Source organism: Prionailurus viverrinus, chromosome D3 (assembly GCF_022837055.1).
Source record: "Prionailurus viverrinus isolate Anna chromosome D3, UM_Priviv_1.0, whole genome shotgun sequence".
NCBI lineage: Eukaryota > Metazoa > Chordata > Mammalia > Carnivora > Felidae > Prionailurus > Prionailurus viverrinus.
The window spans coordinates 70,962,638-70,979,061 of NC_062572.1; the positions used below are offsets into that span (position 1 = coordinate 70,962,638).

Genomic DNA, 16,424 nt, shown 5'->3' on the forward strand with positions numbered 1-16,424 from the left:
ATGCTAGTCCTCTCAAATAGACTATACTCCCTAATGACAACTCCCAAATAGAAATTTGGGGGGAGTGGGGAGAGGGGGAGAATCCCAAGCAGGCTCCATGCTGTTAGTGCAAAGCTGGACATGGGGCTCGAACTGATGAACTGTGAAATGGTGAACTGAGCTGAAATCAAGAGTCAGACACTCAACCCACTCAGCCACCAAGGCACCCCAAAAAGTCATTTTGAGATCAAAGGAATCAACTGTTTGGAGACAACCACATTAAAAAGCAGCCCTTGGTCATGCCCACATAGGAAAAATAATTGTAAGCTAATAAAACAAGATCAAAGATGCTGAGTCCAGGCAGCAGCTGCACTCCAGGCCATGGCGGGGGGGGGGGGGGGGGGGGGGCACTGAGTCTGCCAGTTGTCATGCTGCATTGGGGCCCTCTCGGTCCACATGATCCTATACATGGAGTTCTGTCATTTAGAACCTCATTCTCTGCTCCCCCCCCCCCCAAACCCAAGACAGGTTGCTGACACTGGCAAACCCCCCAAGGAAACTTAATAAAACCTAGGGAAAAAAAAAAAAAAGCCACCCTAGCAAATGGCCAGATAATAGCAATTGGGTGTACTTGGAGGGCTTGTACTGAGCCCCACAGATAAAGGATTTCAATATGTCCCACTTGACATTTTTTAAAGGTTTATGTTGGTAGCACTCCACTAAGAATATTCTCATTAATTTAAGATGGCTTAAAATTAGCTCCTAATTTCCCTATTTTAAGATGTTATCTAGTAACAATTCCTCTGCCGTCTAGTGTAATTACTGTAATGCCTGCTGAAGGGCCAGAGATGAATGAGGGGTGTAGGTAGCTTGGAAAATGTTTAAGATAACTGACCTCAGAAAGCCACAGTCAGGGAGATAGGGCAGCTTCTTTGCAATAGAATTATCTCGGTAGTAATTCTTCCCATCAACAGAGATGATTTTTTAAAATAAACACAATGGATCAATTTATAGCTCACAGTATTAAACTGTCACAAAGAAATTTATATACTAGAGTGAGCTGGATTTCTCCCATAAAATCAATGTTGAGAACACTTAGACTAGAATCCTTGGGTGGGAGGAAGGTCAAAACACAGACAACGACTTGATGCAGAGATCCAAGATCTGTATTCGTGGTGGTACAACCATTGCCCCCTCCTTCACTTTCCTATCCCCAAAGCATAGACGAGGATAGAATTTCCTTCTCTTTCTGCTCCAAGTTCAGGGTGTGGGAAGGGTCACAAATGTCTCTCAAAAGAAGGTAGTGTCTGTCTGAAAGTGAAACTGCTATAAAAAGAAGTCAACCAGTCCCTCTGAGTTAATTATCAACCTCCACAAACCTCTCACTGCAGGGCAGAGGCAATGTAAAGCTTCGAAGACTGGGAAATAGTTCTTCCCCTGGAGAATGTTTCAAAGGAACTAAATTCCTTACCTCAGTCTCCTCTCTTCTACCAAGACCGCACTCTACCCTTCTAGCAAAGGCCGAATGACAAGACAGGAGTTATACGTTGGATATGGAGGGGGGCTTCCAAGGAATGATTATTAAAAGCCAGACAAGTCCCGTCAAGGTCTCTTTCCCTCCTGAAGCCCATGAAACCTCCCAAAGGCACCCTGGGGTCTGTTAGCGAGGCCAGCCCTTCTCATCTCTTAACTAAAGAATCTTGGGAGGCTGGCTGCACCTGCGAATGGCAGGACTTGAACTCTGCCCATGTGCTTTGCTGTGACTAGATGCCCCCATGCAGAACTTGACCTTCAGGGAGAGCACAGTCCTAGTCACTGTTCACATCCCGAGGCCAAGAACAGTTACTCTTCTGAAGGACCTACGCCTTTTTTAGTTTGCATTGTGCTCCAATTCCCTGCCTCCTCTCTGTGCCGGGAACCATGGTGTGGGACCAAAAAATTCCCACCAGATGGAAATCCTCTCCCAGGCCATCAGTCAACTGTCTCCAGAACTGTACGGGCTGCAAGGAGCAAGCCGTGGTTCCTACCCAAAAGAGCTATCAGGAAGACCACAGGAACCCAGTGTATGAAGCCTCCCAAGGAACAGAGATTTCATGTGCCATAGGACTTTAATGGAGGGTGAGGTCACAGAGGTGATGGCATGGACAGAGAGAATGGTCACTTTATCTGAGCCCCAAGAGTACGTATAGGTGTCTGGCTCCAGGCGAACCCCCAAGAGCTAGGTCAGAGAAATTCTGCAAGATTGAGATTGACTTTAGTGTGATCTGAGTTATAAGGCTCTCCTGGGAGACTCAGAGATTCCAGCACAAACCCAATGGCTTCAGGGGTCTGCTAGACCTGGGAGTACTGTTTACCCTGAAAAGGACATGGCCAGCAGTCTTCTGGGCTGCCCAAGTCTGGTCCACTGTTCACAGGCTGAAATGAAAATGCCCCTGACTTTCCCTCCTCCATTCTCTGTGAAACTTTTCATACAGGTCAGAGAAGAGCTGGGTAGTCTTCACTGAGTAACTAAATTGAGATTATAAAAATTAAGTCTATTTTGAAGAGACCAAGGAAACAAAATTCCCATGAAAATGAAGGCAAACAGTGGACAGAAGAAATTTCCTTACAATAGATCATTAAAGGCAAACTGATAGGAAATATTTGCAAATCACATTTCTGATAAGGGGTGAATATGCAGACTATACCAAGACTCTTACAGTTCACCAAGCAGCAAGTAACTCAAAAAACACGCAAAGGACTTGAACATTTTCCCAAAGATACATGAACGGCCAAGAAGCCTATGAAAAATGATCAACATCACTAATAACTACAGGAATGCAAATCAAAACCACAGTGAGAGATTACCTCATACCTATTAGGATAGTTCTGAGCAAAAACACAATAACACATGTTGTCAAGGATGCAGAGAAACTGGAACCCATGTGCTCTACTGATAGAGATGCAAACTGCTGTGGCCACTATGGAAAACAATCTGGAGGTTCCTCAAAAAATTAAAAAAATTATGTGATCCAGCAATCCGACTTCTGGCTATATGTCCAAAAGAATTAAAAGAAGAGCTATTTGCACACCCCTGTTTGCTGCAGCATTGTTCATAATAGCCCAGAGGTCAAAGAAACCCAAAGATCCATCAGCAGAAGAATGGGTAAGTAAAATGTGGTCTGTACACACAATGGAGCATTATTCAGCTTCCAAAAAGGAAATTCTGTCACAGCCTGCAGCATGGATGAGCCTTGAGGACATTACACTAAGTAACTTAAGCCGGTCACAAAAAGACAAATGTTATAGGGTTCCACTTACATAGGTATCTAAAGTAGTCACATTCACAGAAACAAAGAGGGGTGGTGGTTGCCAGGGGCTGCCAGGAGAGAAAGGGAGTTATTCAGTGGGTGTGGAGTTTCAGTTTTCCAACGGGAAAGAGCTCCGAGTTCTGTTGCGCAACAAGGTGAATATACTTAATTGACAGCGCTGAACCATATACCTAAAAATGGTTACAAATGTAAGTTTTATGTTAGGTACTTTTCCAGCTGTAATTTAAAAAAAATTATTTTTAGAAACGTATCATTAAAAAGGACTAACTAGACCTGAGTGCTAACTTAAAGTTAGGAAACACGGCAACAAACACAGGAAGTAATGTGAGGACTTTGAGAAGGACAGAAAATCCCCGCAAACCTCATTTCCTGCTTCCTGGGGCCGACTCACTCCCATCTCCTCTGCTCCTCAGCATTAAGCATTCATCTATACACTCTGCCTTGCCCCCCAAGTCTCCTAGGCCAAATGTCCTCTCATCAAGAAGGAGCCGGCCGCAGCCAAAGCCCCTGCCACCTTGGCATTTGGAAGGCTCAAGTCCAAGACGAATAAATGCATTTTCCCCAAATTGAAGCCATCTATTTCTTTTTGCCTCAGAGGAGAGGAATGAAGGATTACAATTACAATTATTCAAACCTGTAGAGGCAAACGCTGGTTAATGTAACATGAAAAGGAAACCCCTGGCCTGGGAAGAAACGCCCGCAGGCAGCTTCACAGATCCTCAGTTAAAGGAAAGAGCTGGTCTCAGGGTGGCTAAATTGCCTGCTCTGTGCTTTTTGGAGCTGAGGTGGGGGAGCAGGTCGTGGGGAAGCCACCACTCTGCCAGGGCACTGCTTGTCGCATCGGGAAACGTTCAGGAGAGTCTGAGAGACTCACCTCTGACTGGGGGCTCACAATAACTGTGGTGGAAGCAGCTGAGGCCCATGCCATTTATTTCGGGGTTCACAGCCTTTTCTACAGTCCGAACTACCAGTTGGAACACCACGATGAGGGGAGATGCCCGTGTGTGACGCTAAGTCCACTGTTTCCTTATACACAAAGGAGTGTCCGCTCTGGCTGCTGATTCTATAGTAACACTTTAAACGTTTACAGAAATTTCTGGAGTGGCTCACCCACACCACAGAACTCTTTTCAGGTGTTCTTACAATGAGCTTGACTGGGGAGTCCACCTTAAATAGGAGCCACGGTCCACCTGGGGACAGTTATCCCACTAATTACAAATTAGTGTCTACTAGTTGGGGAGGCAAAGGCAATTCCGCTCTCATTTGCTAGCTGTGGCGCATTTGTAACCTGATTTAGGAGGAGCTAATTCCCGGGTTGCTTGGGTGGCTCAGTTAAGTGTCCCACTTCAGCTCAGGTCATGATCTCACAGTTCGTGAGTTCCAGCCCTGTGTGGGGCTGTGTGCTGACAGCTCGGAGCCTGGAGCCTGCTTCGGATTCTGTGTCTCCCTCTCTCTCTCTGCCCCTCCCCCAACTCACTGTGCCTCTCATGCTCTCACTCTCTTAAAAATAAGCATGAAAAATGAAGGAGATAATTCCTTATTCCTTTCTTCTTATCGAATGGGGTTTAATCCTTCCCATTCTTTCTAGCTTCCACCTGCCACCCTGCTGGCCCACAGATGACAAGTAATACAACAATCCAAGACTTGAGGTCATCCCAAGGGCATCTTCTATGTGCACCAAGTCTCCTCATCCTAGGGCTGAGAAACAATGAGACCATGGTTTCAGAGATGGTCCCTCTCTTCAGTGTTTGGTAGTCAGGGATTTGGGTAGACAGCTCAGTGTTGGCGTTTTCTGAAGCCATGGAGGATGAAAAGCTCCTTAGAATCACTTCCCATAGTTACGTTGTAAATAAACCCTCAGGACTGGAATAGGTTTGGAATGGGGGGGTGGTTGGAGGAGACAACAAGCAGTGGAATGTCCAGCTTTCCAAAGACAGAAAATTGGCCACGTCGGAAAAAAAAAAGATCCAGTGCCTTTCTGGAAGGTGTCTGAAGTTCCAAAGGAAAGGAGACAGACACCAGGATGCAAAAGGGAGAAGATAGTCAACAGCTCAATGCAAGGTCAGCCCAGACTTAAACCAAATGTTGTCATTTTGTTTCCCGGATGAAGAAATGATGTCACTGACCTGATGGATCAGAAACAGTACCTCCAAGGTCCAAGTGACCTGCTTTCCTGTCGTGGTTTTTGGTTTTGACCTCCTAAGAGTTCATTAGATACCCATTGGCCAGAAAAGAGCCTCGGCCGGTGTAAATTTCTACAGTAATTTCTCGGCAGACTACAACTGCTGAGGTGCATGCTTATTTACATTCGGGGAATGTCTCTAAGTGCTTTCTTGGCAACAAATGGCCCAGATAGATATAGCCAGGCTGTTAAGTCTGAACCTACCCCATATCTCACTTGCCATCGAACTCTACCTATATAGGACATGAACGCGGTACTATGTTGAGCATATGGAGGAATATGGCATTCTGTCTCTGCAAGAGGAGAGTGAATGGCTTTGCAAATAGGACCACTTTGTGGCAGAGTTTGCAAAAGGAAATTAGCTCCTGAGAAAGAACAAGGATTTAAAAAAGAAAAGAGGGGCACCTGGGTGGCTTAGTCAGTTAAGCGTCCGATTTCAGCTCAGGATGAGTTCGAGCCCCACGTCAGGCTCTGTGCTGACAGCTCAGAGCCTGGAGCCTGATTCAGATTCTGTGTCTCCCTCTTTCTCTGCCCCTCCCCTGCTCATACTCTATCTCTGCCTCAAAAATAAATTTAAAATTTTTTTAAATATATTAAAAAAAAAAGAAAACAGATTAGCATATCTGAAGGAAGCACAAAGGGTAGGAAACTTTCCCTACTGGGAACTTACTCTCACTGGAAAGCCATCAGATGTTCCCAGAGGAACCCACGGTCACTCCAGGAGGGGGATGGCATTCCCAGGATTCTCACCCCACCACGGTCAAATCTATCTCTCCAACCACAAGCAAGCCTTCCCTGAAATCTATTTCTTCCCTCAGGGCAGTGACAGGACCTTAGAGGACACCCCACCAATGAGCAAAGCCTTTCACTGTCACCATGAATCCCAGGGAAGGGATGACCATCTATGTAAAAGCCACACACCGCTAAGATAGTAACCAAAACAGAGCTGAGTGCCAGTAGCACCAAAGTCACGATATTAAAACAAAAAAAGAAAGTTTTCTTTAGTTTTGAGAGGGGGTGACAGGCAGAGAGAGAGGGAGGCAGAGAATTCCAAGCAGGTTCCACGGGGCCTTGAACTCATGAACTGTGAGACAGTGATCTGAGCTGAAACCAAGAGTCGAACACTTAACCAACTGAGCCACCCAGGCACCCTCCTCAAGTCACAGTATCACGTGCTATTCACAACATTGAGTCTACATGTTAGTCTTCCCAGATCAAAAACTCAGTAAAATTAGATTCTTGCCTAGGTTTAAGGGAATCAGGTCAAATGCTGCAGCCTGAGTTTCTCTGGGTCTTACCTTAAAAGGGAACACTAAAGGTCAGTTTTTCTGGGGGAAACCCAATTACCTGCAATACTCACGACGGAGAGAGTAACAGAATTACTGACAGCCAAGAGGTATGCTCCCAGGATACAGAGACTGTCCTGTGCTCTCCACAGAGCAACTCGAGCAGCTGGAGCACAAAACAGGTACTCAGCTGGCCAGGAGAAGGGGTGGCCTGCACAGGGGTGTTCGGTTAAAACCCTCAAGTGCCCTGGAGCAGACACATCCTCCTTCCGACTCTTGGGTGAAGCTCCACTGTTTGCTCATTCTTTGAGTGAGCTTTTTTCACATTTTGCTTTTTCCTACTGCTAGTGCTCATGTTCCCAAAGGTGCCTCCCTACCTCCCATATTTTACTCCCTCCCTTTAAAAGACCCAGTTCAGGGGTGCCTGGGTGGCTCAGTCAGTTAGGCATCTGTCTTCAGCTCAGGTCATGATCTCTCCATGAGTTCGAGCCTCGTGTCGGGGGCTCTGTGCTGACAGCTCAGAGCCTGGAGCCTGCCTCGGATTCTGTGTCTCCCCTCTCTCTGCCCCTCCCCTGCTCATGCTCTGTCTCTGTCTCAAAATAAATAAAAACGTTTAAAAAAATTTTTAAAAGACCAGTTCAGACCTCACCTTTCACATTAAGCTTTCCCTGATGGTGCCAGTAAGTGTGCCTACTCCTGCCTTGAAACTCACCCAACACCAAGTGTCCAAACCCCCCAACGGACTCTGCTACAATTTCTTCTGTTGCCTCTTGTATTACATAACTCAGGCATGTGACTTAACTCTTCAGCAGGAGGCCTTTGTGATGCTAAAAAAAATCAAGTTTCCTTCTTCCATTTCCTCTACACTATGCAACATGGTTTGATTTGAAAGCCAACAATGAACAAGGGCAACAGAGATGTAAGTAGGACAGCCTGTCCTCACAGGGGCAAGTGGCCACTTCTAGGAGATTCTCCTTTACTACAGCCTCAACATAAGGCAAATCCCAGCTCATCAGCCGACTAAGCAGCTGCTTCCACCACAGCATTCCTGTTCTTACAACTCTGCATTTCCGTGTGTCTCAATTTCTATTTTAAGATAGAAGTCATGACTTCTAGGATATAAAGATCCAGGAGGATTCAACCTATTATTAGCTTAAAGAGGGCAAGGCATTGATCATAAAAGATGTTCAAGGGAGGTTGCAAACCAGTACATATAATTTCAAACACCTCTAGAAGGATCTGGAAGGAACCTCAAAGAGACTATGGCTCAACTCTTCATTTTAAGCTATGGAAATAAAAGACCAGAAAGGGGCTGTGATCTGTAGAGAACCATCCAGTGAGCTGGTGACAGCTGTGAGTTACAATACTCATCTCCCGAGGCCTAGTCAAGTAGACTTTCCACTGTGCCATGCTGCCTTTCCCTGCAAAACACACAGTTACAAACAACAGTTTTTGCCATTAGGCTCGAAGTCTGAAAGGAAGAGAAATCTCAAGAATGACCACACGTGAGTCTTACAGTGCTGGACAAAATCGTGGTAGTACAATAACCATCTAGACAGGTCATATAGGGAATGAGCTCAAAGGGTAGATTTGAATAAAACAGCTTAAGTTCGTAGTAGCTTCCAGTCCAATGTTGGGTGAGATACTTCCCTCTCTAGGCCTGTTTCTCAGTTGTGAAGAAGGGCGACTACATGGTTTCTCAATGGGAAAGCTACTGGGGTTTTGACAGGGTCTGTTCTTCCTTAAAACCATCCCTCCGTATTGCAGGACACCTAGCATCCCTGACCTGAGGCCACTAGGTGCCAGTAGAGACCCCAGTCACTGTGACAACCAAAAAAAATGCTTTCCTACCTTTCACACTCTCCTGGGTTGAGAATCCCAGGGGCTTGGGGAGCACGACAAGGCCCCCTGCCAACTCTGAAAGGCTGGCAGGAAGACACTAACAACCATCAGGTAGAGTGTAGGAGGATGTGTGCAGGCCTACCCATAGATGTCCAGGACGCCAATGAAGGAGTGTTGCTTGAGAGGCGTGTGCAGGGCCTTGTTGATGTGCTCCACAATCCAGCCGAACAGCTGGGCATAGATGTGCTTGGCTAGGGCGTTGCGGGCATTGACCACCTGCTGCAGGGACATAGTCTTGACGTAGGTCTCTGAGGTGGTGACCAGCTTTCGATGGCATAGCCAGTGCTCCATCTGACTGTGCTCCACCCCTAGCAGCCGGCAGAAGCTGTTCAAGTGTTCATCCTGAGGCTGGAAGAGACACGGGAGATGGTTTCAGGAGGGGAATGGAGAGCAAACCCGCCACCACGCCCTCTCCCCTAGGACAGAATGAGCCCGCCCAGCACGGTGGGGCCTTGTTTCTCCCAGCCACAGCACCGGCGGACTCACACGCTCTCATACGGATGAGCGGAGGGACAAGCGGAGCCCAGAAAATGTTGCTAAAACTCACCAATTACACCGATTTATCAGGGCTGTAAAAAACAAAAGCTTTCTCAACTTATCCTATGCCCTCCCCTCCATGGCCAGCCAGCTGCCTAGTGACAGGAGAGAATCTGGGAGCAAAGGGAGAATGAGAATTGATAATTTAGGGACGGATAATCCAGTAAGGAGCCAGAAGGCAGCAGTAACTGTACAAAGAAGTGCACACAGAATCACAGTGAACGTTTAGTTTCCATCCAGAGTCCCACCTGCAGTGTTGAACCCACAGCCCAAAAAGAAGTCCTCATGTGCAGGCACTACCCTTGACCAGCACCTGGTCTAACAGCTGCCTTAGCCTCAGTGACTTGATGTTATTTTTTTTTTTATATATTACTATTTTTGAGAGAGAAAGATGGAGGAGACGCAGAGAGAGAGAGGGAGACACAGGATCTGAAGCAGGCTCCAGGCTCTGAGCTGTCAGCACAGAGCCTGACGCAGGGCTTGAACCCACGAACCGTGAGATCATGACCTGAGCCGAAGTCAAACGCCCAACCGACTGAGCCACTCGGGGGATCCGCTTGGTGTTTTAAAGTACTTGCTGCCTCGGGGAAAAAAGCCAATCAAGGCGGAAAGCTAGGACAAGCGGCAAGAATACAGAACTGTGACCTGAAAAGAACAGCCCACTTGGAACATGGTTAAGCGGTACCACCGCCCTTTTAGAGCTGGAGGAAAAACTAGGAATTCCTGGAGATGAAGTCCCTTTTCTACAGAGTGAGGCAGCACATTTCCAGAGACTTGCCCAGGGTGACTTCTACCCAGCTGCCTCTGATCTGGACACTCACTTACCCAAAGTCCCAATCAGAGCACTTAGCCCTCGGGTCCCTGATAAACACATCACCCACAAGTCTGGTCTTATTACACCCAGTAAGTCAGATACTCCTTGCTTTTCACAGAGGGCACCCCATAAAAAATCCTGTTCTTTGCTCTCTCACCTAAATCCTCTCCCTGGGAAAGCTGATAACCCAGCCAGGAGCCTGCTGGATTGCTTATTAACTCAGGCAGAAAGGGAATCCTTTAGAACATGATGTGCCACCTTCTATAATGACCTTACATTGCTCATGGGACTCATTTTCTAATGAGGCTGCTTTGTAGGATTTAAATGAGACTTTACGTGTTCAATGAAAATTAACCCAGATAACTGTACCATTTCCCCGGGCCATTTTTTTTTTCCTCCTACAGATATTTAAAATCCACCTAGCCAAAACAAACCCAATTACAAATTAGAATGTCAGAGTAGGAACGAACTTCCAAAAGTCAGTAAGGCCACCTTTTCTCCAAAATGCGGTCTGTGGAGCAATAGTTCCAAAGCACACTAACTGGCTTTTCCTAACCAGAGGGACGGCACCAGGTGAGACACAGCTGGACTCCTTGGTTAACATACCCTGAAAGCACCAAGAGACCTATTAATCCTTGGGCACCATCATTCTAATCCAATCCCCCTTATTTTTCAGGTGAAGAAAAATGAGGGGAACGGAAGCCCCCCTGGCCCTGGCCCAGAGCTCCTGATCCAGCCAGCAGGGTGGGCACGCAGAGGCCCTGTCTTCTCACTCAGCAGGTGGGGCTGCTGCGGCCACCTCTCCAGGCCAACCCCATTTCTCTCTGCAGCAGCCTGTGCCTGCCCTCCTTCTCCCCCAGACAGAAAGCCACATGTAGCCGCATTAAATGCGTAGGGACCACTTGGCAAGCAACAGGTTCAGAGGTGGAAAGAGCCCAACCTCTTAATCTGACCTGCTTCCAAGAAATTCTTAATTGCTAGGCACAGCACTGCAGCTGGATTCCCTGACACGTACATGGCCTGCTGGCAGCAAACATGACCGCCCAAGGCCTGCTCGCTGGTTCCCTAGCCTCCCTGGCACCTCCCGGGTGAACGCAGTGGAGAAAGAACCACGAGTTCTGGAATGGTTTGATCACCGCCTCGGGACAGGTTCCCATCTGCTGCAGCGGGATGTGGCTTGCCCCTCTATTACCCCTTCTGACTGTTGATTAAAGGTGCTAAGTGAGACTGATTTAACATCATGCAATTACATTTAAGCTTAATTAAATGGTGCTAAATCCATTAAAAACAGCCAGCATCATAGGTAGATTAGGTTTTGTGGGCCCATATTGCCAAATTCAAAAAACAAATTGCCGCTGGTGTCCAAGTAATTGCATGCTGTTGCCTCTCCAGGGTAACTCTGGCCGTCATGGAACACATTTTTATCCTTTGATTAAAAACTACCGAGCAGAAGGCATACTGCGTACGGACAGACAGCCTTTCCAGGAGGCGGCCCACCCCACGCACCTGAGGAATAGACCCAAATCCATCTGAGATAGACGTGCACTAGTGGAGCACTTCCTGAGCATGTACTGCGTGCCCAGCACGGCGCTAGGCGCTGCCGGGGGCATCAGCATGGGGAGGACAGCCTCAGCTCAAGGTGGGCTGGAAGGCGCAGGGCTGGCAGTGGTACAGGGGACACACGGGCTGGGGCCCAACGTGGCCCTGTCATTAACTGTTATGATCTCTCTGGGCCTTAGTTTTTCCAACCCTGTTAAGTGACAGGGTTACCCAGAAAGCCCACTCTGGCTCCAACAACAAGGATAACCGGCAAGAACTCAATCACACGTGAGCCCCGGGCTAAGGTAGCTCATGTCGGTTGCTCTGTGCACATAAGGAAGCAGACTTAGAAGCGTTAACTATCAGTAAGTGGCAGAACCAGGATTTAACCCTGGCAGTCCTGACTCAGAGCTCTCACTCACAATGTGTTCTCCACGCAGCCTCTAATCAGAGGACAATGAAAGAGCAAGTAACTGTGCTCAAAAACCTGACTTCCTGTTAGCTCTAAGAGATAGGTATCCCAGCTTCTACCTGTCAGACTTCCACCTCCCCTCCATAACTGTATCCTCCGTCCACTCTTCTCCAAGTGTAAGCCTCGGTATCCCCACCTTCCTGCAGTGTTTACAGACATTGATCAAATAGCCAATCAGGCACCTACCAAGTGCTGGGCACCATCCTGGGTGCTAGAGATACAATAATTAAGAAACAGGGGCGCCTGGGTGGCGCAGTCGGTTAAGCGTCCGACTTCAGCCAGGTCACGATCTTGCGGGCCGTGAGTTCGAGCCCCGCGTCGGGCTCTGGGCTGATGGCTCGGAGCCTGGAGCCTGTTTCCGATTCTGTCTCCCTCTCTCTCTGTCCCTCCCCCGTTCATGCTCTGTCTCTCTCTGTCCCAAAAATAAATAAAAACGTTGGGAAAAAAAATTAAAAAAAAAAAAAAAAAAAGAAACAGTAGCTGCCTTTGTAGATTGTGGACTCCCTCAAGGGAGACAGACATGCAGCAAACCACCCCACAGAAAATGCAAAATTGCAACCACGCTAGGCACCATGCGGAACAGGTACAGACACTGTAGAAATCCATGATGTGGGAGGAGGAGACTGAGGTGGGGGGGGGGGGGGGGGAGTGCTGGGAACATGTGTCACCTTTCCTGTACCTCACCAACCCAAACCAGGAGTTTCTCAAAGCAAACGTTTCTAATCTCAGCTGTCCCGGACACCAGGACATACACGGCTACCCTAAGAAACCAAGGGGCATTTACTGGGGTATGTGAGTGGGTTAGGCACAGACCCCTTAAATTTTTTTTTTTTTAATGTTTATTCATTTCTGAGGGACAGAATGAGAGCGAGTGCAAGTAGGGAAGGGCAGAGAGAGAGGGAGACACAGAATTCGAAGCAGGCTCCAGGCTCTGAGCTGTTGCACAGAGCCAATGAGGGGCTCAAATCCATGAACTGCGAGATCACGACCTGAGCTGAAGTTGGACGCTTAACCGACTGAGCCACCCAGGCACCGACCCCTTATGCCTTCCTCACAAGGAAAAAGACATGGGAGCAAGAGTTCACTGGCCTGAAGGCCTCAGTCTCGGAGAGTGCTTGGCTCGCACTGGGGGCCCATTCCCCACACTGCCAAGGCACAGGGCCTCCTTGCATCGCCCAGGTGCTCTCACAGCACCATCGTTGCCAACCTCACTGCCCACCCACCCAACATACACACCCCAATGTCACAGTGACACCCCGACGGTCACCTGACACTGCTCAAGCTCCAACGTTCCCTCCTTTCAAACTGAGCCCAGGGGCATGAGCCTCAAAGCTCTCGCTAGGTGGCAGATTCCATGCTAAGGATGGTGGCAGCCTTGATGGGCCCAGGAGACCTCCCACCCCCAAGACCATTTCTCTGTCAGGGAAAACGTATGGGGCAGTGGGGAGGGGATGCCAGATGCCAACTACAGTTCAGGTCTTCCTCTAAGGACAGGGCCAATTTCAACTTCTGATAAGCCCTAACTCCAAGCAAACAGCAGGAAATAAATATTCGTTCAACTGAAAAAGCATCAGGTGTGAGTGGCATGGACACATACCCACGTTTGTATTCTATAGTATTGTCTTCTGTCTTTTCCCAAGATCCAGGTTTCTAAACTCTACATCCTTGGGAACAAGAATTATACTTTGCATCTCCCCAAGACTTAGCCACTAAGGGGCCGAGGAAAGGTCTATAATCAACAGTTGCAGATTCACTTATTAAGAGGAGAGACTAGACTGACCTAAATACCAGAGAGCACACCCCAGCTGCTGTCTCTAGGACCGCACTGGTACCCATTCCAACACCCACCCATTTTTTTTTTTTTATGTAGCACATATCTGGTGCTACGTTGGGCACCAGGAAAATAACAGTCACTATGAGCATTTTTGGAGTAATTCACAGGTTATAATACTTTCGCATAGATGTCTCAATATTCTGCATACTGTCAAAATCTTGCTAAGTGTGGTTATCTTTTGTCCACCCAATTAGATTGTAAGCTCCTTGGAGACAGTCCTTCATCTCCTTCCTGATGTCCAAGCATGATGTCCAACATGATGTCCATGATGTCCATCTCTTTGCTGCATGGACCTTAGTCAGGAGTTCAGAAAGTACTCATGGATTGGTAACACTCTGTAGAATTCCATGGACCTCAGTGTACTTGCAAAGGCAATCCATAAAAAAAAAGTATTTAATAGCCCCTAAATTCCCTCCCCTCGGTGACAGAAATTTGATGGCAACTGATTTGAAAAGGATGTGTTCTTTTAAAAAATTATCAGTAAGAACAGAAGCCATTATTGTTAAGAATGAATAACCTCTGAGTGTCCTCTGAGCGTAAAAACACATTTCAGTTGTATAAAACTGTAAGAGCAGAGTAAATTGTGTATGTTTTATCTTGGGTGCTGGTGTGCAACTTACTGATATACTACAGGAATCACCATCACGCTCAGCCTGAATCTCCACATTTCCAAGGTGCAGGATAGAAGCAATTATCTTAAAAATGCTTATCTGATGGGACTCTCTCACTCCTGAAAAAAAGAAGAATGAATGACACTTAACATCCATGGTAGGATAGAAAGGACATTTTACCCTTTTTTTAAGGACTTAAAAAAATTTTTTTTCCTTGATTTTCCTTCCTGGGCCAACGACTCCTAAAATGATCCAGGCTCCTCACCAAGTAATTACTGCTCATAGTAACAGCTCAGAGGGCAAAGGGGCTCCCTGGGCTAAAAGGGAAACATCTTCTGATTGTCTTGTTCAAACCAGATGGGTTATGCTACCATTTTAACTTCTCTAAGAGCAAAGGAGAGACAGCAATCACACAGACTCATTTTCGTCTTCATCTCGACCAAATACTTTATGGATGTTTTCATGAGTTTAATAACAATGGCCATTTATCTGTAGTCACTTCTCTCCAAACGCAATATCCAGCAAACATCTGTGTCCCACATCCCAAGTGCCAACGGGGGAGGAAGAGGAGAAACTTCTGGGAGTGCTGTTGTTGGAGCTGGACAGCCAGCTGGCTCTCAGCTGGGGCCGTGCTCCATGCTCCTTCAGTTACAGACACACCGAACCTGCAGCCGCTGTGGCAGCAAACACCTGATGCCGCATTTGAGTACCTAAGTTATCAAAGACATACATGATCTCTTAAAATTTATCTTTAGATTTAAGGCGTTATCATTTATTTTTGAATACAAAATCAGACCTATAAAAAAACAGGCTACAGAGTAACAGAACACTAGTCAACCTACCCCACAGTTTAAGAAGTAATACAGTGGTCTCCCATATTTCTCTCCAGCTGCAATTTTTAAGGCAATACTTTACTCAGGCCAAAAAAAAAAAAAAAAAAAAAAGGGACACCAATATAAGTGGATGGTAAAGATGTCACCCACTAGGATTAAAAACCATCCACAAAGTGGACAACCCAAGCATGAACTGGACAAATGGATCCTAGACTTTATTAATGAGAGATAACCATTGCTGTTTAAGCTTCATAGGGGCAGGGGTTTATTTAATATGAAGTTTTAAAATATACAAAGAAATAGCAATATAATGAATCCCTGTTCTTGCCTTGGCACACGGGTGGCTCAGGAACATGAATAATGGAAGTGAACTGATGGCTGTTACACAGACTGCCAGTATTCCCAAAGGTCTACAGAAATGCAGGAGCCATTCAAATATCTAGTTTCATTTAATCTAATTAAGAAACAAAGAGCTCGAGGCCAAAGAATTTACTGTAACTGATTAAGACCGAAGAAAATAAGATAGGTTAAAGGCTGGAGATTGTTACCCCAGACAAGACAGGAGGCTTGTACTAGGCTTTGGATCAGAGCTCAGAGTGTCCTGCTCTCAAGTAAGTCCTCTCAGAAGTACTAGTCAGGAAGTGGGCATTTGGACCTTAAGCGGACATTAAGGACAGATCGCTTTTCTCTCTCCTTCACTTATCCTTAAGAACCGATGCTTTGTCAATTTCCAAAGTCTTCACCACCCTGTCATGGTACGAATGTAAGTAGTAGATATCAAATGACTATTAAATCCTAACAATAGTTAGGATTCCTGCACTAGTAAACAAAAACCAAACAATAAAACGGAAGGAGTAAAAGGGGTTGGCAACCTATGACCTATAGCCCACAGTGTGTTTTTGTAAATAAAGTTTTATTAGAACAGTCACGCCCATTCATTTACATTGTGTCTCTGGCCACTTTCACACTACAGCAGCAAAGTTGAATAGCTGCTCCAAAAACCACGTGACTCAAAGGGCCCCAAGTAATATTTATAATCCTGTTTTTAACAAAGTTTGTCAACCCCAGAGTAAAAAAGTAGACAAGTTTATTGAAGAGCAAAGAAGAAAGGCTTATTACAATAG

At 46.6% G+C, this 16,424-nt stretch overlaps 1 protein-coding gene across 2 annotated transcripts in view; it reads right to left on the reverse strand.

Annotated features, from left to right (window-relative positions):
- The window catches only part of MYO5B (myosin VB), a 339,094-nt gene that overhangs the window by 114,385 nt on the left and 208,285 nt on the right, over positions 1-16,424 (reverse strand). For both annotated transcript variants that reach the window (XM_047828137.1, XM_047828138.1), the window contains exons 9-10: positions 14,477-14,586; positions 8,743-9,008 (exon numbers count right to left, since the gene is read on the reverse strand). In XM_047828137.1, the coding sequence (XP_047684093.1) occupies positions 8,743-9,008; positions 14,477-14,586 (376 nt within the window). The remainder of the gene's footprint in view (positions 1-8,742; positions 9,009-14,476; positions 14,587-16,424) is intronic.